The sequence below is a fragment of the Cetorhinus maximus genome, chromosome 2 (assembly GCF_964194155.1).
Source record: "Cetorhinus maximus chromosome 2, sCetMax3.hap1.1, whole genome shotgun sequence".
In the NCBI taxonomy this organism is placed as follows: Eukaryota; Metazoa; Chordata; class Chondrichthyes; order Lamniformes; family Cetorhinidae; genus Cetorhinus; species Cetorhinus maximus.
Genome location: NC_135880.1, coordinates 73012414 through 73037403, shown reverse-complemented (window position 1 = coordinate 73037403; position 24990 = coordinate 73012414). Strand labels below are relative to the sequence as shown.

The 24990-nt window shown below is 41.0% G+C and overlaps 1 protein-coding gene across 3 annotated transcripts in view; it reads left to right on the top strand.

Moving 5' to 3' along the window:
• fbxl17 (F-box and leucine-rich repeat protein 17) overlaps positions 1-24990 on the top strand; it is an 832496-nt gene that overhangs the window by 763551 nt on the left and 43955 nt on the right. For all 3 annotated transcript variants that reach the window (XM_078566059.1, XM_078566053.1, XM_078566056.1), the window contains one exon: positions 19003-19145. In XM_078566059.1, coding sequence (XP_078422185.1) covers positions 19003-19145 — 143 coding nt within the window. The remainder of the gene's footprint in view (positions 1-19002; positions 19146-24990) is intronic.

The following is a 24990-nucleotide window of genomic DNA, read 5'->3' as shown; positions in this document are numbered from 1 at the left end:
CCCAAGCTGTTCTTAAGGACTGTTCTCCCAGTTGCACCAAGAGACAACTTCCCTTGTTCATTTTGAACAAGTAGCTAAAATATAATTACTAACATAAATCCAAACTATTGATTATGAACATAATCAGCTTTTATGTGGAAGTACTTTTCTCTATTAGGTTTCCAATATTTCTTTCCACAAACTAATTCTCTAAAGTTTAGCTGTTTACCTCATTATTTCTGTATCTTTTACAAGTAAAAACATGTTAGAAAAACATACCCCAGGTAAAGATTCCTGGCAGCACCAAGCAGGAAGCTAATTAGTGCTGTGTACTTAGGCTGTATAGTTTTAGTTTGTTAAAGTCCTGTGCATGTTTGGCAGCCCCTAAACCTGGACGCTTGCCAACCTGCACTTAAGGTGCTTGAACTTGGGTACGTGTGGTTTATTCCTACAATTCAGTTGTTGGGAAACTTCAAGAAACAATAATTTGGGACAAAATTAATAGTCACATGAACAAATGCAGGTAATTAAAGAAAGCCAGCATGGATTTCTTAAGGGAAAATTGTGTTTCACTAACTTGCTGGATTTTTTTGAGGAGATAACAAAGAGGGTTAATGAGGGCAATGCTGTTGATGTGATGTGCACGGACTTCCAAAAGGCGTTTGATACAATGTCGCACAACAGACTTGTGAGCGAAGTCATGGCTCATGGAATAAAAGGAACAGTAGCAACATGGATAGGGGATTGGCTGAGTGACAAGAAACAGAGAGTAATTGTTCATGGATGTTTTTTGGGCGGCATGAAGGTTTATTGTGGAGTTCCCCAGTGGTCAGCGTTGGGACTTGCTTTTCCTAATATGATGACCTAGACCTTGGTGTACAGGGCATAATTTCAAAGTTTGCAGGTGATACAAAACTTGGTAGCATTGTGAACTGTGAGGAGGATAGTGTAGAACTTCAAAAGGACATGGATAATTTAGTGGATTGGGAAGACAGGTGGCAGATGAAGTTCAATGTGGAGAAATGTAAGGTGATACATATTGGTAGGAAGAACATGGAGAGACAATACAAAATAAAGGGCACAATTTTAAAGCAGGTGCAGGAGCAGAGGAACCTGAGTGTATATGCACATAAGTCACTAAGGGTGGCAGGACGGGTTGAGAGCGCAGCTCATTAAGCATATAGTATCCTAGGCTTTATTAATAGGGGCATAGAGTACCAGAGCAAGAAGGTTATGTTAAACTTGTATAAGGCACTAGTTCGACCTCAGCTGAACTATTGTGTCCAGTTCTGGGCGCTGCACTTTAGGAAGGATGTGAAGGCATTGGAGAGTGCAGAAAAGATTCACAAGAATGTTTCCAAAATTGAGCAACTTCAGTTATGAGGCTAGGTGGAGAGGTTAGGAGTGTTTCCCTTGCAGAAAAGAAGGCTGGAGGAAGATTTGATGGAGGTATTCAAAATCATGGGGAGTCTGGATAGAGTAGATAGGGGAAACTGTTCCCACTCGTGAAAGAATCGAGAATGTGAGGGCACAGATTTAAAGTAATTAGTAAGAGAAACAAAAACGACATAAGGAAAACGTTTTTATGCAGCGAATGGTTAAAGCCCGGAATACTCTGTCTGAGCGTGTGGTGGGAGCATTTAACCAAAGAATTCAAAAGGGAATTAGACTTACATCTGAAAAGGAAGAACGTGCAGGGAGAAGGCGAGAGAATGGCACGAAGTGAATTACTCATTTGGAGAGACAGTGCAGACATGATGGGCCAAATGGCCTCCTTATGTGCTGTAACAATTCTGTGGTTTTGTGATTCTGTGACAAGGTGAAAGTATGCACTGCATATCAGGGAACCTGGAAATCCACACTTGTCCAACTTGGTGATTAAAAAGCATAATGTGCTAATAATTGGAATTGGGGTTTTCCAAATTTCTGACCGAAAATTATGTGAAAACTGCTGAGCTGTTAAAACCACAGTAGTCGCACAATGTTCTGTCAGGGACCATAAATAATTGGACCCCGTCGGACTAATTCAAAGCCATCCTTATGATTACGTAACAAATATCTGGCTGCGTGATTACTTATAAAAGATTATTGTGTAATTTTTTTGTGTGATTAAAGGATAGTGCTTCTGTGCAGCAACAGCTATACCGTAAAGATATATCAACTAGAGCAGGTTTTCCCAAGAAATAGGAATTTGTATACATCCTTTAGCCTTCTTTGACTTGCAATGGACCATAAGTGACTTGTTTCAGGCAGTGTATAGATTTTCTAAGTTTCCTGAGGATTCTTTAACAGCAAAAAACTGAGAGTTGAAATGACGATGGAGGTGTTGGCAGGCTTAAAAGTGAACAAATCTCTAGGTACAGATGATTTGTGTCCCAGACTGCTGAGGGAGGCAAGGGAGGAGATCACAGGGGCTCTGACCCAAATTTTTAATTCCTCTCTGGCCACTGGGGAGGTGCCAGAGGACTGGAGAACAGCTAATGTGGTTCCGCTATTTAAGAAGGGTTGTCGAGATAAGCCAGGGAACTACAGGCCAGTGAGTCTCATGTCAGTGGTAGGGAAACTATTGGAGAAAGTTCTGAAGTAGAATATCTATCTCCACTTGGAGAGGCAAGGTTTGATCAGGGATAGTCAGCATGGCTTTGTCAGAGGGAGGTCATGCCTAACAAATTTGATTGAATTTTTTGAGGAGGTGATCAGGTGTGTAGATGAGGGTACTGCAGTTGATGTAGTTTATATGGATTTCAGCAAAGCCTTTGACAAGGTCCCACATGGGAGACTTTTAAAGAAGGCAAATGCACATGGGATACAGAGTAATTTGATAAGGTGGACTCAAAATTGGCTTAGTTGTAGGAGGCAGGGGGTGATGACAGAAGGCTGCTTTAGTGACTGGAAGCCAGTGTCCAGTGGCGTACCACAGGGATCTGTGCTCGGTCCCCTATTATTTGTCATTTATATAAACGACATAGATGACTATGTGGGGGGTAGGATTAGTAAGTTTGTGGATGACACAAAGATTGGCTGGGTGGTTGACAGTGAGGTTGAGTGTCTTGGGCTACAGGAAGATTTGGACGGGATGGTCAAATGGGCAGATAAGTGACAGATGGAATTTAACCCTGAAAAGTGTGAGGTGATACACTTTGGAAGGAGTAATTTGACAAGGAAGTATTCAACGAACGGCATGACACTAGGAAGTTCTGAGGAAGAAAGGGACCTTGGCATGTGTGTCCATAGATCTCTGAAGGCAGAGGGGCATGTTAGTGGGGTGGTGAAAAATGCAGATGGGACACTTGCCTTTATCAATCGAGGCACAGATTACAAAAGTAGGGAGGTCATGTTGGAGTTGTATAGCACCTTGGTGAGGCCACAGCTGGAGTACTGTGTGCAGTTCTGGTCGCCACATTATAGGAAGGATGTGATTGCACTGGAGGGGGTGCAGAGGAGATTCATCAGGATGTTGCCTGGGATGAAACATTTAAGTTATGAAGAGAGATTGGACAGACTTGGGTTGTTTTCGTTGGAGCAGAGAAGACTGAGGGGCGACCTGATCAAGGTGTACAAGATTATGAGGGGCATGGACAGGGTGGATAGGGACAAGCTGTTCCCCTTAGTTGAAGGGTTAGTCACAAGGGGGCATCAGTTCAAGGTGAGGGGCAGGAGGTTTAGGGGGGATGTGAGGAAAAACTTTTTTACCCAGAGGGTGGTGACGGTCTGGAATGCACTGCCTGGGAGGGTGGTGGAGGCGGGTTGCCTCACATCCTTTAAAAGGTACCTGGATGAGCACTTGGCACATCACAACATTCAAGGCTATGGGCCAAGTGCTGGTAAATGGAATTAGGTAGGTAGGTCAGGTGTTTCTCACGTGTCGGTGCAGACTCGATGGGCCAAAGGGCCTCTTCTGCACTGTGATTCTGTGACGAAATATGGAATTCTATGAACTTGTACATATTGAAAAGTTCATATAAATTAAAATGACCTGACAACTTCCAGAATATTTTTGGAATTTGGAAATTTTCAGTTTTTTAAAAGAAGATACCCTTATAATGAATTAATTTAGAGATATGGAAAAAGTCTGTAAAATATGAGTTTTAAACTCAATTATTATATATTTAAATAAGCTTTACCAAGAACATGGTCCTTTTCCATTTCAGTTAAAATTGTCTTCTTAGGTTGGTGTTTTTGAGCTTTATATTTAAATGAGTACAATGGATGTTCATCTCTCACAGTAAATGATTTTTTTTAGAAATATTGGTGTGGCATCACCCAGCCAGACCTACCTGCCTCTTCTATATCTGGTATGGTGACAGATGTGATATTGAGCTTAATATGTCTGGTCACTCTATTAAACACTGTACAGGAAAGGAGATAAGATATAAGAGGTTCAACTATGCTGTTGCAATCAGCTCATCCTTCAAAATGCCAGCCAGCAAAGTAGCAGGAGTGCCACCGATAATTAACTAAGCTAAAAAATGTTTGCCTGACAGTTTTTCAACATGATCCGTATGTGAGACATGGGCATAATAGATTTGTGTACATTATTTGTGGTGAGCACAACCAACTTAACCGAGTCCAACTAATTTAGATGCATGTTGATAAAAAGCAAAGGGACCCCATGTATGTTACAAGGAACTGGTGACATTAAAGCTCAGAGGCAGTGAGTACAGAAGCAGTGTCATCTGTCCAGCGAGAACCATTCTATCCATTAGAGCATTGCAAGGCTATCTGGCAGCACTGACAAGAATCAGAGCTCCAGTAGCAAACCTTTCCTTCCAAGGACAAGTCAGGCTGGTAGTTAATCATCTGGCCACACCCCCACCCTGTCAAAAGATAGTCACTAGTTGGTCATCAGACAACTGACAGGCATATTTTACCTCATTAGGTAGATAGCAGACACCAGGAACTCTGCACAAACCACATAATGATGATCATATTCCAACATAAAAAATGTGAGCACATTGCAATCATACTCCTGACAACAGTATGGACACACAGTGTACCCCTGTAATTGGTGTGGAGCTTCAGCAGAAACTTTACCTGCGCGACCCAACCACTGGATCCAGGTTTTTTGGGTACATGTCCTTGTTTATAATCCAAACACCAATTTGTATTTATACCGCATTTTTCGTATAACAACCATTTCAACAATGAATCAGAGGATACTAAGCATGAACTGAGACAGTGATTATTGAAATTGGTCACTTGCACCAGGTGGATAAGGAGGTTGTTGAAGGTGGCCACACAGTTGACAATGCAGAAGAATTTTGAAGGAGAATTCCAGGTTTTGGGCATATGGTGCTGGCGTCTAGCAATAGTCATGCAGCATAAGGAGGAGGGCAGACAAAGAAGGCCAGAGTTAGATGAATAGTGGGTACAATCTAGAATGGATGCTGAAGAACATTGAGAACATTGTAAAAGTATGGAGGAATGAGGTCATACAGGTACCTGAATATAGATATGAGGATTTTAAAGTGAAAGTGGTGAGGAATGGGGAGCCAGTTAAAGCCAATGACTTGGGTGATGGGTGTGTGGAACTTAATACAAAAAAGTATATGAACTGCAGAGCCCTGGATCAATTAGAGCTGCAGGGTGGTGCAGAGGAGAGTGTTGAACAAACCAAGCCTTGTGGTGATGAAAGCATGTTGAAGGGGGTGGGGCAAATTTGACCTGTGGGAGGTGATAGACTTGATGTGAAATTTGAAACTCAGCTCAGAGTTAAAATTGGGCAGTGAGGTTTCACACGCCAAGGTTCAGCCTGACTGACCAGCTAGAAAAGGAAACAAAATCACAAAGTTCATATGGGGACTGGAATAGCATCACTTCATAGGAATGTAAGAATTACTAGATGCAAGAAGACCAAGGTCCATATAGTTTACTTTCAACCATCCTGGTAGTCGCATTAAATAATTATAATAAAATTGTTGTCTAATCATAGTAATCAATCTCTATCAATTAGTCTACAACTGACCCAGGATATGAAATGAAAAATAATCAGTGGTGCAAAGCTTTGGGAACTATAGGTCTGAAGTCATCTTTTCCTCCCAAGCATACTACGCTTAACATATGTCACATCTACATCACTCTTAAACTGTCACCCAAAATATTATTTTCTCCATGAAAGGTATCTAATTTGTATTTTAATGAATCAATACCATCTGCTCTCATCGTCTCCCTCGAAAGCCTGCTCCCCTATCTTGTCTGTGTCATACTGGAGGATGTTCTGGCTAATGGGCAACATTAATTATTTGTCAATCACACAGCACAGTGGCAGTCATGGAAAGATGTGTGGTGGCAGGAGTGGATTTACCTCACATCTGAAAGCTGACCACATTTTCACGGATGATGCAGATAAGGAAAAGAATGGATTACATAAAATTGGGCAAAGACAAATTCTCCCTTTATGGATTTCTCAGTAGTTTGTTTTGAATATCGTTAGAAATGAAAACACAAGAAGTAGGAACAGGAGTAGACCACACAGCATGTGGCACCTGCTCCGTCATTCAGTGCGATCATGGCTGATCTTGGGCTTCAGCTCCACTTTCCTGCCCACTCCCCATACTCCATGATTCCCTGAGACACCAAAATTCTGTCTATCTCAGCCTTAAACATATTCAGTGATGGAGCATTGACAACCATCTGTGGTACAGAATTCAAAAGATTCACAAACCTTTGAGTGAAGTAATTTTTCCTTATCTCAGTCCTATATGATTGGGCCCTTATACTGAGAATGTGGCCCCGTGTTATAGATTCTCCGACCAGCAGAAACAATCTCTCAGCATCTACCCTTTCAAGCCACTTCAGAAACTTGAATGTTTCAATGAGATCATCTCTCATTCTTCTAAACTCCAGAGAATATAGGACCATCATAGATTTCTTGGTGGGTCAGATACCTAAATACCCAAAAATGTTAGTTTAACTCAGTGCCAGCACAAAACTAGAAGGCATAAATATAAAGTGAACAAACCTCAAGTGAGACAAGAGTGTATCTATTGTACTAGATATGTGGAATAGACTTTCAGCAATTAATTCTGTGTTAATGAAATTCTTTAAAAGAGAACTGAATCAATATTTAGATAAGAACTGGATTGAAGCTTATGATGATAATCATTAATTTGGTTGATCAAGTGCTCTCTGGAACAGTATGACTCTTTCCTGCTGGAGTAGAGATGTTTTCATTGTAACTGTCTTCGCTTATTTTACTAAAATATTCCTGGATAACTTTACAGACATCATCCAGTGAAGTTTTCCTGTGTATTGTCAAAAACTAAATGAAACTTAAGAAATGTAAGGAACGATTTTGTTCGATAAATACATCCCAATTTGTAATGAGTTGCTATTCATAGCTAATAAGAAATAGGAACAGGAATAGACCATTCAGTCCTCTGAGTCTGGTCTGCCATTCAACAAGATCATGGCTGATCTTCTACCTTCCACTTTCCTGCCCTATCCTCATACCCGTTGTTTCTTTAGTGTCCATTAATCTATCAGTCTCAATTTTGAACATACTCAATGACGGGGCTCTCACAGGGCTCGACAAGATAGATGCTGGAAGGATGTTTGCCCTGGCTATGGAGTAGGGTAGGGGGGTGGGGTCCTAGAACCAGGAAACACAGTCTCAGAATAAGGGGCAGGCCATTTAGGACTGATATGAGGAGGAGTTTCTTCACTCAGAGAGTGGCGAATCTTTGGAAATCTCTTCCACAGAGGGCTGTGGAGGCTCAGTCATTGAGTATGAGGTCAAGACTGAGGTTGATAAATTCCTACATTTTAAAAACATCAAGGGATATGGGGATTGTGCAGGAAAATGGTATTGAAGTAGAAGATCAGCCATGATTTAATTGAATGACAGAGCGGGCTCGAAAGGCTGAATGGCCTACTCCTATTTCTTATGTTAACTGAGCATCCACAACCCTTTGAGTGAAGAAATTTCTTCTCATCTCAGTACTAAATGGTTGACCCCTTATTTTGAAACTGTGACCCCTCGGTCTAGACTCCCCAACCAGGAGAAATATCCTCCAAGCTTCTATCCTGTCATGCCTCTTAAGAATTTTGTATCCTTTAATGAGATTACCTCTTATTCTGCTAAACTCAAGGGAACATGGGCCTATTCAATCTCTCCTGATAGGACAATTCCCTCATCACAGGAATCAGTCTAATGCACTTTGTTGCAATCCCTCTAAAGCAAGCACATATTTCCTTAGATAAGGAAACCACAATTTCACCCAGTCCTGCAGTTGTGATCTCACCAAGGCACTGTATAATTGCAGTAAGACTTTTTCACTCTTATACTCAAAATCCTTTGTAGTAAAGGGTTACATGTCATTTGCTATCCTAATTGCTTGCTGCACCTCCATGTTAACTTTATGTGATTTGTGTACAAGGACATCCAACTCCCTCTCAATACCAGTCTCTCAACTTTTAAAATGGTATTCTGCTTTTCTATATTTCATACCAAAGTTGATAAACTTCACATTTCTCCACATTATATTCCACCTGCCACATCTTGCCCACTCACTTAACCTGTCTATATCCCTTTGCCGTTTCTTTGCATCTTCCTCAAAGCTAGGTGGAAATGTTAGCTGTATGTTACCAGCGAGCTTGAATACATTACACTTGATCATCTTATCTAAGTTATTCATAAATATTGTAAATTGCTAAAGCTCATGCACTGATCCTTTCAGCATTCCACTAGTTACAGCCTGCCATCCTGGAAATGACCCATTTATTCCTACTCACTGGCCAGAATTTTCCCATCGGCGATTTGGGGGCAGGGCCTGCTTGCCGCTGGGAAAATGATGCGGGATGATGTCGGGAGGAACCCCCGACGTCATCCCACCCCATTTAAACATTCAGGAAAGCGAGTGGACAGCAAAACCGGCTGTCCGCCTGCTGATCTGTCAATGGCCATTGACAGGATAATTAACGTAATTAAAGGCCCTGCCTGTCCAACCTTAAGGCTGGGGGGCAGGCCAAGAGCCCCGGCGGGAAGGAGAAAAAACATGAAACCTCATCCACTCGTGGGATGAGGTTTCATGTCTATTTTAAAAACCTTTAATAAAGTTTATGTAATATTTAACATATCCCATCTCGTGTGACATTGTCACATGAGGGGGACATGTTAATAATTTTTTTATTGTGCTATTTTTGATGTTTTTTAAACTGTCAGCGCTCTCCCTGAGACAGCACTTAGTCTCGGGGAGCAGTGCACTCTTTCCCGCGCATGCGTGAAAGAGCGCACTTTGACAGTTGGGGAATCCCTCCCCCCCGCACAGGAAGCAAATAACACTTCCGTCGGGCAGCCCACTGGGAGGGCCTTAATTGGCCTGCCCACTCAAAATGGTGGCAGGGCCTGTTTCGGCGGTGGAGTTCGGCTGCCCGCCTGCCCGCTGCCGAGCCGGTGGGGCCCGCTCGCCCATCGAGGGCTAAATTCTGCCCACTATTTTCTTTCTATTAACTAATCCTCAATCCATGCTAATATGTTACCCCCTAGTTTTGTGTGATAACCTCTTGTGTGGCACCTTATCGAATGCTTTTTGAAAGTACAATACATTCCATCCACTGGGTCCTTCTTATCCACCCTGCTAGTTACAGCCAAAACAAAACTAACAGATTTGTTAAACATTATTTTTCTTTCACAAATTGGGTTAACTCTGCAAAATCACATTATGATTTTTTAATTGCCCTGTTATCAAATCCCTTATAATAATAGATTCTAACATTTATAATGGGAAAACAGATTCCTTCTTAAACAGCCTAACCTGCCACATTTGGAGTGCTTTTATTTCCCAAGAGTCCTGAACTGAACTAGCACTGAAGAGGACTTGTTCCCATGTAGAGTAAATATGAAGTGTCTCTTATTACAAGAAGTTGTTATGATCTCGAAAGTACTGCCTGAAAGGATGATGGAAGCAGACTCAATAGTAACTTTCAAAAGGAAATTAGGTAGATACTTGAAACAGAGAAATTTGCAAAAGGGCTTTGGGAAAAGAGCAGGAGCTGGACTAAATGGAGAGTTCTTCCACAGACAGGATGGACAGAATAGCTGGTCTGATTCCATGAAATAACATTTTCCTGGGTGCATAAGGAATCACTGTGGTAACTTAGTTGCTTTTGGTCGACAATGTGTAGTTTTACTTCTCAAACTTAACCCTCAGGCTTTTCATTCAAAAACTGAAGTCTGCGCAAAGTCCCACACTCTCATCATTCCTGGTTGCCTTGGATCCCCTGTGCCTCAACAATATGCTCCAAAATTTATATCCATACTTTAATTCCCTCAATAGTTTCTTCCCATCCCATCCTAGTTAACTCTAACCTTTTATTTTCACCATCACTTCTGTTCCTAACCCAAAATGGGTTAACAGATTAAAATTAAGAACTGATATAAAGAGAAGAGGTAACTTCTACCAGTTCTGCAGGGAAAATGGGGAATGGAGTTCACTGGGAGAGACAAGTTAGAAAGGAGACCAGAAGGACATACAGAGACTCACCTTTGTTGCTATGTTTTTGTTTCTTACAGTACTCTTAACAGAATTATTACTTTGCAAGGCTCGATATGGACCATGTGATTCACCAAAGATATGCCAAATGTAATCAAAGGCTTTGCAGCTATGAGCATGAGTTAGTGAAATTCTCCTCCCCAGTGAGCAGAGGGAGGCTGGGTCATTGAATATATCCAAGGCCGAGTTGGATTTTTGATTGACAAGGAGTGAAGGGTTATGGGGAACAGACAGCAAAGTGGAGTTGAGGTCACAATCAAAGCAGCCATGATCTTATCGAATGTCACAGCAGGCTCGAGGGGCCGAATGTCTTACTCCTTCTAATTCCTGTGTTTTTGTGTCTGTTTTTTAACAATCAGATGGAAGTCCTAGATAAATCAGTTTGTAACAAATAAATCACTGGGGCTGGATGATATTTAACTCAGGGTGCTGAACAAAGACTAGCTAGGAGATTTGAAGCATGAGCAACCAATATGATAGAGTCCTGGGATATAGGAACATTCCATTGATTGGATGCAGGCCAATTCAACTCATATTCATAAGATGGAATAAAACAGATTCATTAGTTGCTCCTCCATTACATGTGAAATAATGAAATTGATCATCAAGAGTAATCCTATGGAGTATATGTATATCATTAAGAATAAACCCATGGACTGTATGCATAAAATGAGCTGGTAAACAGCAGCCAACATGGGTTCACAAGGAAAAGATCATGCCTCAACTTCTTTGGGAAAATAATATCCCATGTTGACTACATAGCCCCATGATATAATGTACCTAGATTGGGAAAGTCATTTGACAAAATCAAATGTTCAGCCATTGGTTAAAACAGTAGTTCTCCAAATTTTTTGGTTGAAGGACCCCTTTTTGACTGGATTGTTAATCCTGAAATTATCTATTTTATAACATTATAAACGCCTTACACATTTGAATTTCTGAATGCAAAGTTTGTCAGTGTCCTGTTAAAGGGACTTGCAATATTGCTGCGGCTGTATGCTGAAGAGAGCTTTAATGTAATTGGGGATGTGGAAAACTTTACCTTCCCCTCAGCTGAAAGGTAACCCTACAGCTGCAGCAACATGCCTGTGAAATACTTAATCACACGACACTTCCCTGCTCTTCCTGGATTCACCAATCAATTTTCTTTAAGCTCTTCATGCTGAATCATATTTCAAATGTTTTCAATTTTTATTCATCCATTACTGATATCATGCTAGTGTGGCTGTTTTTCATGAGAAGAGGTAAATGTGCTACAAGAAAGTTTATTTTTAACAAGTGCATCTCAGAAACTAATTTGGACAGAAAATTAATGGAGTATAGAGACAAATTTAAATTGGTAAATTTTATTTGAAAAACAAAATTTACCTTTCAATATTTGAGAATGAAGGAGTGATACCAGGATAAAAATTAAGCATTGAAATAAAAGTGAATCAAGTGTATCGAATGGAAAACACCCATTCATGGCAGCAAACAAATCAACATCATCAAAATTAATATTTCTTGCCAATTCACACTCAATGCTTAAAATTGTTAACTAATCAACTGTCAGTAAGTCAGGCAGCAAGTGTGAAGAAATCCGTCAGCCTTTTAGGCATAGACTGTTCCTCAGAATGAGAAAGGCTTGAGGAAGGATCCAAGCATAGTTTGTAAACTTTTGTCTTCTCCACAGATGTTGTCTGACCTGCTGAGTTTTTCCTCCATTGTTTGTTTCCATATCAAGAGTAATTACTTGTTCTCAAAGCCTGGTGTTTCCATTGGAGTAAATAATGTGGCAAACAGTCAAAAATGATTCTAGCAAGCATTAAATTAATTTAAATTACCACTAATAGCAAATTGCATTCAGAAATTGTTGTGGAGGAAACCAGAGGTAGCTGTACACTCTGACTCCAATGCTGAATGCAAGTACATTGAATATCAAAGCCTGAGAATGGTTGCTTTTCTGTTTTAGTTTAAATTGAGGACCTCAAATCTTCTGGTTATGCAGCTTGTTTTCCAAAAAAATCAAATCAATGACTCAACATGTGGAATGAATTCAAAGATAATTAATAAAATCCATTTTTTGTTCCCGATTATAATTTCTACTAGCAGAAAATATCTGGTCACCACTTCTTGTTGAATTCTCTCTGCAGTAGTTAACAGCTGATTGTCACTGGATAAGTATGTTTTAATAATTGGTTCTTCATCATTAACTAGCAACATGGAGTACACCAACCTTAAGCAGCTTTTAGTGAATATAGATCTGAAGCTGAGTAACAGCCTCCCGAATCTCAAATTGCACCCTGCAGAAATTTCAATGCATTAATCTCAACAGGATTTTGAAGTTTGCAAACTGCTTTTACATTACACTCATTGTTTCTCACATCATCCACACCTCCAAAGGAGGTCACTGCCTTATCCTCACCCCATTCTAGCAACTAAGCTCCATACCTTTCCCGAAGAACACGTGTCCTTGTTTAGAATGAATTGTCTCAGAATAAGATTCTGCATGTAGTAGGCTAATTTTCAATGTTCCCACTTTTTGTTCAGAGAGTGGTGCTGCTGTAGGGAATAACTTTCCCTTTTCCTTACAACAGCTTCCAATGAGCGCCTTCATGATGCACTTTGGGTCTACCCCCAACACCTTCCTTTCTGATCTGAGGAGAAACTTCCTGAGAATTTCCAACTGCCCCTTCTCTTCCCTGACTACCTGCCTTCCATTCACCTTCCCGCTTTCTATCTTTCTAGGATTTAAAAGGGTGACAAAAAAAAAGGTTTTGGTCCATGGACTAGCTCATAATCATCAGATATCTCTGTTGCTTGCCTAGCCGTTTCAACCCTCTGTTCTTCCACATGAGTTCTCACTACTGAAGGAAGCAAATCTTTAAATTCTTCCAAAAGAATTACTTTTCTAAGAGCTACATATGTTGTCTCTACCTTTAATGCCTGCATCCACCAGCCAAAATTACTTCGTTTTACTCTCTCAAACTCAATATAGGTCTGACCAAGCTGTTTCCTTGCATTCCAAAATTCCTGCCTAAATCCCTCAGGAACCAATTCATATGCAGTCAGAATAGCCTTCTTTACTGCATCATAATCAGATGCTACTTCTGACAGCAATGCATATACCTCATGACCTCTACCTACCAACCTAGACTGTAAAAGCATTGTCCAGATTTCTTGTGCCATTTCACTTGTTTAGCTATCTTCCCAAACAAAATAGAGAACATCTCTACACCCCTTTCCACAAACTTTGGAAGAACCTGCACAAATTTAAACATCTCCCCACCGGGTTTTGGTTTGAAAGTGGTTGTTTCAACATCAGAACCTTCCTCAGCATCTGATATCTCTTTTTTAAGGTCCAGCTTTTTAAGCTGGTATTCTCCTCTTTTTCTCTTTCTTCCATTGCTAACTTCTCCAGTTCCAATTCCCTTTCTTGTTTTCTTTCTCTCTCCTTCCTTTCCATTTCCTCCCTTTGAAACGTTCATTCCCTTTCCTTTTCTTCCCTCTGTCTTCCTTTGTCCCTTTCTTTTTCTTTCGCCTCTAGTTCAAGTTTTTTCATTTCCTTTACTTGTTTAAATTCAATCTTCTTCATTTGCAATCGAACCTCATTGACTCCAGCTGTAACTCACTAGTTTCAGGTATCCCTTCCAATTTCAAATTCTGCGCTATTACTTCAATTATGTCTGCTCTCTTTGCCCCTGCAGTTAATCCTAACTGCAACTTATCTGGCAATTCTGTTAACTGAGCCTTAGTTACTCTTTGTAAACAATCATTGTTACATTTTCCACTCCCCGAAAAGTCTTAGCAATTGTTAAAGCCATATTTGCAGTCTAACCACTTTAAAATCCCTCAACAACAAATCCTGAGTTCAATGTTCTTCTCATACTCATAGCCTTAAGATTCAACAACTCCAAGCCAATCAAGGAATTTTAAAAATCCTGTAAAGAGCCCCCCGTTTTGTTATGATATGCCAGGTGTTATTTGCCAGGCTGACCAAGTCCCAAAGGGAAACTTGGCCACACTATCACAACGATTTTGCAATTTTTATTTATTGCGTGAAGGTTTGTACACTGAAGTCAGAAGTACTGAGTCCACTATCACGTTTAGAGATTTTGAAGATTAAATTAAAACATTTATTGACAAAATAAAAGAAAACTTAAACACACAATACTATAGTAAGACAGTTACATTTAGTTTTATAACAGTTCTCACAAGATTTCTACTTAATTAGACTCCCAACTTCACACTACTTTCAGGCAACAGTCCAAATAGATTCTTAATCTATAAAACATCTAGCAATATTACCACAAGCACCCACTGTTGCTGTAAGGAAAGTATTTCACTGCTTATTTTTCCCTCTCATTCAACAATGGATCTCCAAAGGCTTTTAATAAAACCTTAGTTACTGGAACAGCAAACTTCCCCAGGGTGGCTAGAGGCTTTTCCCCACAAGTCTGTTGCATATTGTGCAACTTTCAAGATTGCATATGGCAACTCCACACACAGCTTTCCATCTTTCTTTAAATTTATTTCCTTCCTTTTGATCTGTAAATCTCATTGTTTCACCATTTCTTTGGAAGTTACTTTTCCCAGAATATAAAAATCTTTCATGTTGTCATTATGTCCAACACTTTCAAGAAAAATAAACTTAATAACTTTGCCTTAGTTATCTTGCCAGTTGTAAACATCTTATCATGTCCCTTTGAAAATCAAACAACCTCTCAAATTATTTAAAAATGCAAATTCCATTCACATTGTATCTGCTGAGACTTCATCCTCACTTACCCACCTCCATTTCAAATGCCTGTTTTTCACCTAACCCCTTTTGTTGATTCCAACCTTGCAGTCTGACTGTCCTGAAGGGCTCAGGTACTGAAGGTATACAAAGGATCAAATACTTCTAAAGTGTCATGGCTGCGTCTCTATGATATGACCCTGATCATGGAGTGCAAGCGAGCTGCCCTTGGCCAGACAGGAGTCAGGCATTCTCAGATGCTATGGGAAGATCAATGGAGTGTCCTCACTGCATGTCGGTGTCATCCTCCTGCTATCGAGCAACTATTAGAGCCTCTATTGCATTCCATGACAGGAGCATTCTCAGAGAGGGTATTCGCGCTGCCATAAGCCAGACTGGAGTCAAATGTTCACAGATGCGATGTGAGGATCTATGGGGTCACTTCACTGCATGTTGTCATCATCCTCCACAAATCTAACAGCTATGAGGGCCTCGTGAGCGCACCTGCCACGTCTAGCCAATGGGCGGGCTTCATCTCCATCATCATCACCTCCGGGGACCTCCTCATCCTCATCCCTGTCAGTGTCCTCCTCATTGGAGAAGACCTCCACCTCCTCTACCTCCTCCTCAGCCAGCTCGTCTTCCCGTTGGAGCACCAGGTTGTAAAAGGTGCAGCAGGTGACGAAGATGCATGACACCCTACGGACTATTGCAGGGCTCCACCAGACCGGTCCAGGCACCGGAACCACATCTTCAGCATCCCATTAGTCTGCTCCACCAAGTTGCGAGCTGCAGCATGAGCCTCATCATACTGTCGCTCTGCTGCAGTCTGAGGCCGCCGCATGGGTGTCATCAGCCACGGCCTCTGCGGGTAGTGGAAGACTTCAGGGATCTGTGACTGACTGAGGATGTAGGCATCGTGCACACTCCATGGAAACCATGTGCACACCTGCAGGATGTATTTCTGGTGCTCACACACTAGCTGCACATTCAGTGAATGGAATCCGTTGTGGTTGATGTAGTTCACTGTGTGTTGTGACGGAGATCTGAGCGCCATGTGAGTGCAGTCGATTGCACCCTGAATCTGTGGGAAACCCAAGATCTGGGTGAATCCAATCGCTCTTGCATCCTGGCTTTCCTGGTCCCGGGTGAAATGCACAAAGTTGTGTGCCCTCGCGAAGCTGGCATCCGTGACCTCATGGATGCATTTGTGAATGGAGGCTTGTGAGATCCCATAGAGGTCACCTGTGTAGCCCTGAAAGGAGCTATTGGCATAGAAATTGAGCGCCGCGGTCACTTGCATGGCCACTGGCAGTGGATGCTTTCCATGTCCCCGTGGCACCAAATTCTGCAGTAGCTGGCAGATGTGTTCCCTAGACATGTGCAGACTTCAGCGATACTGGTTCTCAGTCATCTGCAGGAATGACAGGCAGCGTTTATAAACCCTGGGTGTCGCTAGGCACCGACCAGCTACGACCCACTGTGGCTCTTCGGTGGTGTGTGAGGGAACCCCAGCTGCCCCTTCTTCCTCAGGTTGCTGCTCCTGCCTATGCACAGCCAGGCACGTCAGTTGCTCTCTCCTCCATCGTCTTCGCTCTCTGTAGGCCATCAGGCATACAGCTCATTCACCAGGCTCCATGATCCTGATGAAGTCCTCCTGCAGGATGCAAGAGAGAGACACCTTGGTTAACTTGGGTGTTCTAAGAACCTCTCTTGGTTAAGTGTGAAGGCCCCTTAACACATCCCGGAGAGTGCTGACCATCACTTGGATGGCCAAAGATTAGCGTGCTGCATGGCTGCCCGAAACCCCACCATCCCCGCCCCAGTCCACCCGACCAATTGGTGGTAGATTTGCTTATTGGGCTACATGCTTTGCTCTCAACTTGAACCATGGGGGACACTGATCCAAACCAGGATTCTGACATTGCAGTGGGCTGTGAGCACCTCCAGCAGTGACTGCTCCATGGCCAACTCTAGTGAGGAGATTGTACAACATGTGCAGTTGTCCAACTGTTCTGCCATCTACTAAAATGCTCATGAATTTGCAGTCTGTGCTTGGGTGGGGTTGGGGTTGTTGGTGAAAACCTTTGGAACACTTGATGGCACTTTGATGCCTCTGCGTTGCTTGATTGGGCAGATAAGCTAGAAGCCCGACTCCAATCATATCAATGTGACTGCACCTGAACTGTCTGAGTTGCAGAGGAATGGTCACTTTATACAGGTTTCCCTAATGTGTGGCCACTTCCTTCGCCCAACCCCACCCCCTCCCGAATGTTTGTGCGCTATATTCAACGGCAGGCCCTTGCCCCCCCACCACACAAGTCACCTCAATGGCAGGGCTGCCCTTAAACCTTGACCCCCTGATGCCCCTCAAGCTTGAAGTCCAACAGGTGAACCTGGCGAGTGCTGCACAACGTTACTGTGTACTCACCTCTAAGTTCCCCTCAAAGTGCAGCCCACCAAGTGCACATTGCTTATGTGAAACACGTCAGCCTGTTTTCCCACCGACGTGGATGGACGATCTGGCGGGCAGGCCTAATAATGACATGCTGATTCATTACAATGAGTTTCCGGAAGTCTGATGGCGGGAAATGCAGCTCGCCATCGGCGGACTGAGCGGACGACTGCAAACTGGTTTCACGCCGTCGTAAAACCGATTGTGCCATATTGTCTGTTCACGCCACCAAACATGCCCAACACTGGCCAGCACAGAAAATTCCACCCTTTGTCTCACATGGTCTTCCTTGTTCCTCGAGTATAGTTTAGCTTTCCTCATACCTTAATCCCACCAGCTTTTTCTCACTTTTTAATAAATTTAGTGTGCATGGCAGGTTACATCAACTAAAGGTAACTAAAGATTGCTTAATCGATTTGATTTTCATTGTATGGGTGATACGGGCAAGTACATATGATTCTTGCATGACAGAGTATATAATTCCTCCAATTGCCAATGGATATATCTTGAAAAAACAAATAAGGTAGTCATAATTTTAGTTTCAGACTTGCTGCAAAGTCAGAAGGTCATGGGCTAAGACCCCACTACAGAGTCCTGAACACACAATCTAGGCTAAGACTCAGTGCAATACTGAAGGTGTGCAAAGAACAGCTGGATGAGAGAAAAAAAGTAACATTTAAAGTAAGCAGATTTTGAAGCCCCTGCATAACATTCAGTCCTAAAGTGGTTACTCATGAAAAGCTCAGAATAACTGGTCATTCACCTCATTGCTGTTTGTGGGAATCTGCTGTGTTTTAAATAGCTGTCACGTTTACCGGCATAATAGGAACTTGATGATGCATTTCATTCCAGGTGGCATTTCAGTCCAATGTAGTAAGGGGCTATATAAATGTGAGTTATTTCTTTCCTTTCATCCACCTACTCTTGGCCAATTTACTGGATCCTTTACAGCATAACTAAGTTCTTGAATTCCTCCTTCCCTTTTACTTGTAATTCAAGCTTTTCCAACTTCATCCTCCCCTCAATCACACATTTCTGAGGAGGGAGACAAATAATTCAGGATGATTCGGACAGATCTGGTATCACTTATGGTGTAAAATGAGCCTCCTAAGCACTTTGCTGTCTGCTGCTTTCTCTTTGGTGATTTTAAAATTGAATTGAATGCTACTTTTTTTTGAGAAAAGTGGGGATTCATTGAGTATTCATCTCCAGCTACACCCTTCCCAGCAGTCAAGTTAGGAACAGTAAGAGTCAGCAGTTGGTAAAATACTCATCTTTTGGTAATTGCCACCTTGTATTAATGTGATTATAATGATTGTGTGCTCACATCAAATTAACAAGTTCTTTATTTGTTGCAGCTCTGATAGCAATTGGACAGTACAGTAAAACCATTGAAACAGTGGATGTGGGCTGGTGCAAAGAAATCACAGATAAGGGAGCCACCCAGATCTCACAGACCAGCAAGTCTCTTAGGTACTTGGGGCTTATGAGGTGTGATAAGGTAAGAGGCTTCACTGCAGGCACTTTAAGATTAGATCTTTGCCATGTTAATGTTTTATTGACTTGCTTAACAAGCTGCCTGGTACATTCGCTTTTGTAATGGTCACAAACCTAATGCAAACTGATTGGGATGCCATCATTTATCCATTTTATAAGAAAATGCATGTTTTATTGAAGAAATTAAGTAACATTTTAAAGAAAGATGCCCTAAATATTTTGTCATCAAATCAAAATGTGATGTGCAGAAAATTAAAAAATGACTTCATTACTCACTGATCCTTCTCCCATGATTGCCTAGTATCTTTCTCAGACCAGCATTCATGTTTAACGCAACAATGCTTATTCTCAGGGAGGCTCCCTGTAATATTTTCTAATGTTAGCGGAGTCACTCTTGAGTTATTTAATTGTGCAATTTAGGAAAAAATTAACAAATAATGCTGATATATTGCCTTTCTCCCACACAGGAAGGTGCTAAAAATAAATGAACTGCACCTGTAGTCCTTCATCTTTCCTTTTGCTTTTCTTTGGTGAGCTTTTGGGTTTGTCGAAGTGAGGGTCCTCAGTGCTGAGGAAAAGAACAGTTTTCTACTTTGGGTCCAGTGTTAACATTGTCAAATCAGGTCAGAGTAAGGTGTTACGATTTGGTCTCTCCCAGTTTTCCTTGTTAAAGACCAAAGGCAATATTTAGAAGCAGATCCACGCCTCCTGTGATCTGAAATTGGCATTCTTTTGTATGTTGTGGATGGAACCAACATGCCACAGGATCAGCAATTCTCCTTTCACCACAGTACTTTTGCACAAGATTGGGGCTGCTTAGGGTTGTCCTGACTATTCCAAAGGCCGGAAATTTACGGCCCTGTTGCGGCAGGGATGGTGCTGTAAAATATGGCGAGCCATTCTAAACTCCATTGACTTCGGCAGGAATGTAAAATCCCACCGCTGTAAAATTCCACCCAAAGAGTGGGAGACAAATTATCTGAAGGTACAATCTAATTACAAGAATAAGAATTGCTCTAAGCAAAAAAACAATACAGCAAGTAATTAACAATGTGACATCACACAATACAGAATACCTGAAATTGTCTCAAAAAGTAATAATAGTCCAAACTGCTAAGCATAGGAAGTATGAGACTTTGCTTAAAACTCAATCTGGTCTCTGTACCAAAGGAAGAATATACTTGCCTTAGAGGGGGCCTATACACTGAATTTTGGAAGAATGAGAAGTGATCTCAATGAAACATATAAGATCCTGAGGGGACTTGATAGGGCAGATGCTGAAAGGTTATTTCCCCTGGATGGAGAATCTGGAATTAGGCGGCCGAGCCTCAGGATAAGGAGTCGGCCATTTAGAAAAATTTCTTCACTCAGAGGGTTGTAAATTTTAAAAAATTTTTACCCCAGAGAGCTGTGGAAGCTCAGTTGTTGAAAATATTCAAGGCTGAAATTGATAGATTTTTGGATTCTAAGTAAATCAAGGGATATTGGGATTGGGCAGGAAAATGGAGTTGAGGTCAAAGATCAGCCTTGCTGATTAAATGGCGGAGCAGAATTAAGAGGTTATATGGCCTGCTTCTGCTCTTATTTCTTATGTTCTCCACGTTGGCATCTAAGTCTTGTAATTTCTGCCCTTCAATGACTTTTTCCAGATTCTTTTAACTGAGTCTTTGACAAATGTAATGTGAGTACTTCTGCTGTACAAAGCCCCCTCACAATGCTTCAACATAGATAAAAACAGACAAACTGGGAACTGGCGAATGGGGAAAATCAGAAACATTTATTCGAAGCACGCTGTGATATTTCACACTAAAGTATTTCTTTCCCACTAGACAGGCAACCATGTTATTAATCAATTTTAACATTCAGGTAAGCCTCAGAGTTCTGGTCGTTCTTATGAGTTAATTGTTTTTGACACTTACCTTGCAGATCAAATAACTTGGCTCCAGGAACTAGTTTTGCATAAATTTCAAGAACATGAGGGAACTTTTGATGCAATTAACTTGTATTGACTTCGTTCCAGGAAAGTAGCTAAGCTAAATAGCTTCAATAGAATATTTGCCATATAAAGATAAAGATATTTGTTTATTTAAACACCATTAGTCATTTTGAAAACAGGATTTTCTTAAAGGCATAGAAAAGGAATCCAGTACAGATAGTTTGCGTGATGGAGCTTCTTGCTATTACATAAAAAATTGTTTGTACAGAACCTTTCATGATCTTAAGGTCATCCCAAAGTGCTTTATAGCTAATGAAGTACTTCTGGAGTATAGTCATTGTTGTAGTGTCGTACTCATGGAAGCTAATTTGCACAGAGCAAGGTCCCATAGTCATCAAATGAGATAAATGAGCATATATTCTGATTTGTGAAGTTGGGTTGGGAATAAATATTGACTAGGGAACCATGGTGCACTCCCTTGCTGTTCTTCAAAGTAGTGCCCTGTGATCTTTTACATCCAACTTGGAGGGCTAAAGTCTTATCTGAAAGATGACAATTAACTCCACCAGTGCAATGTTCCCTCAGTACTGCACTGGAGTGTCTGTATGGACTATGTGCTGAAATCTCTGCAGTGGGATTTGTATCTATAATCTTTTGACTCAGAGGCGAGAGTGTTGCTAACTGAGCCAAGGCTGACACCATATAAAAAACTAATTCAGCCCCAAGCGGCCACAGCTGACACTCAAAACGCAGCTACCTCACTGACTTCAGTCACCGGAGGAGCACATAGAAGCAGATACAGTTGCACACAAAGCATATTGATTCAAGAAAAGGAAACGTGCATAAAAGGGGGAGACATGCAGGAACACTTGTAATAAATAAATATTTGGTAACATTGTTGCAACTTCATATTCAGAGTGTTTGTGCTCTTGTCTTGGGTACTGGTTCATCAGAAGAAAGGAAGCAGAAAAATTGGACCATATACAGCATTGGCCAATAATAGGTTGTGTACTGTAGCTGGTTGTACTGGACAGATGACTATCTAGGTATTAGGGGCCATCAGATACTTTGTTGAAGTTGAGCTAGCCGAGCCTACATAGAGTCTATTAGAGCCTATAGAAGTTCTTCTGCAGCCAGTCATTCTATGCTCTTCTGGGTTTTCTTCTGGTTGTGGTAAATTTCCCCCACAAAGGCTCCATATGAGCGCTGCCCTCAGCAGATCACTGTGCTGCTTCTTTTAACTCAGCGTCGTGCCAGTTTTCCGCATGACAGCTGAGGAATGCCTTCACACCTGACCGGATGAGTGGTCATGCACTATGAAATGGTTGGGAGTATCAGCATTGCCCATCTCCACCCATACTTCTGTTGCACAATGTACACTTTATGCCCCAACGGCTGACATAGATCAGTGGAAGATTTTCCTCACTGAGTCCAAATGGAACTTTTTGCCACAGCATCTTTGGCAGCAGCATCCTTATCAGATATCACTAAAAAAGAGGATATAATGAGTTTAAGTATTAATTACAGATAACAAGCAACAATAGGCCATTGTAATACCATGCAAAATAAAGTTTAAACATTTGCAACAATGTAATAGGGCCAACATAGATGAGGGAAACAAGTTAGCACAGTTTGTGAAAGTTTGAAATCCGTGCTCCCATAAATTGCCAAGCGTAATGCAGGGTACAGCAGTGAATATGTCACTGACTGTCTGTACTTGTGCTGTCTACTCTGCACTTAAGAAGCATTCAGTAAGGCTCATTATATTACATACTGCACTTTGATACACTATTTGGCTGACTCCAATTAGAATGTTACAACAAATGTTTATGTAGAAAATAAAAAAAGTGACTTATTTTTTAAATTGTTTATCTCCTTAACTAATGGCAGTGAGCAGGCAAGTACCAAACTATTTGGCAGGGAGGTAAATCATAAGGGAATCAGGCTTAACGATTTTCATATTTTTGAAATACAATAGTGTCTACACTCAGGCATCAATTGATTAAAATTCAGGTTTGCTAACTCAGAGAATTATGGCTTAATTAAATTCAGGTTGCAATAGAAAATCAACTCAAATATGTAGATATTAAATTATTTCATTGAAACAAATCAACTGAAAAAAATGCCTGATGTTAAACAGTATCACCTCTGTTTGTAATGGAATTTAATGTAACAGGAATATTTAAATTGCATCCTCTTTACTGTACAGGCTGCCAAGACATGACAATGTAAATTTATTTGCATGCCAGTGATCCATTTGAACTCTCTAACAGCATTTTCCCAATGATTATTCCTCAAACATGACCTTGTAATAACACTACCTGTTGCACATATTCCTTGCATCTTTTTACTATTGGTCGCACAAAGGGAAAACTGTCAAATTAGTGCCAGATTAAAGGCAGTGTTACACTGTGCACTCGTGTTCACTGACAACTTCAATATGTCTGCAAAACCTATTTCCCTTGTGACTTTTATCAGGAGCCCATCATCTGGACTGAATTTAACTTGGTCCAAGAAGTCGAAGACTTGGGAACAATGTTCTAATGTACCATGTCATCCTGTACCTTAAACATCCAATTACTTACATTATGGATATATCCATAATGCAAGTAATTTATGTGCTATAAATGCTAATTATCCATTTTTCTTGTAAAATGTTTCTGTTGTGTTTCAAATCTTGTTCCTAATGGTTGCTAATAGATATTTTTTTAAAAGTAAATTACATGTACTAGTTTTACTGTGTTTTTCTACCCCCACCCACTGTATATTGATGTCTGAGTTAGAGTTTAAAATCCATCAGTTTATTTAGTGTAGCCTGTTTGGAAACTGAAACATAGCCAGAACATTTATCCATATAGCTATATGTGAACTGTGCCTGTAAGTAGAGGATTATCATGTTCAGTCTTTTCCTCTAAACTCTCCCCCCACCATTGGAACTTTCCATTGCCAGGTCCAATAAATAGACCAAATACTAGATTGATACAGCAATAAAATCTCCACAGCAGGAAAATAATTTTGCCTCTGACTAAGCTAAGTTTGGGCTTGAAATAACTTGAAATATTTCTCCTGTTTACATCAGTGCCTATTTTGTAGGAGACTGAAGATTGCCTAATGTTGGCACAACATGCGCACTAGCCTTAGGGAGAGATCTCTGCCTTTTATACTAGGAGATCTTTGACATCTGATTTATTATCCTCTGGGTACAAGATCCAGTGTGGTGTGTGCAGCAAGAGAGAGAGGGTTAGCTTTAATGCTTATGCAAGGATATTGTGTCTCACTGCCTCAGTCACTCCTGATGCCATGGCAAGGCAAGAGGTTTCTATTTTTACATGACTGATCTTCATGTTGCCCTTTCAGACAGTTGTTACTCTAAATACTTATATCACATCAGCTGTAGGCTTGTCCGCAGATTACTCTCCATGCTCCTCATAAATTCTTATTATTCTCTTCATTAAAAAAAGAGCTTGCATTTATGTAGTACTTTACGTAACATCCCAAGATGATTCACAGCCAATGAAGCACCCTTGAAGTGTAGTCACAGTTATAATGTAGGAAATGTCCAAGTTGTGGACAGCAAGCTCCCAAAAACAACAATGAGTTAACAACCAGATAATCTGTTTGTGACAAAGGCAAAATACTGTGAATGCTGGAAATCTGAAACAACAACAAAAAATGCTGGAAAAACTCAGCAGGGCTAGCAGCATCTGTGGAGAGAAAGGCAGAGTTAACGTTTCGAGTCCATATGACTCTTTTCAGAGCTGCAATCACATCCACAACCAGTAGAAATAAATCGACAACTAACGTGTATGTAGTTGATGATCACTTCAATTAGCAAATATCATTTAGTAAAGATAAAGAAACACTTTCAATTCATATAGGCCTTTACAACCACCAGACCTATCAAAGTGCTTTG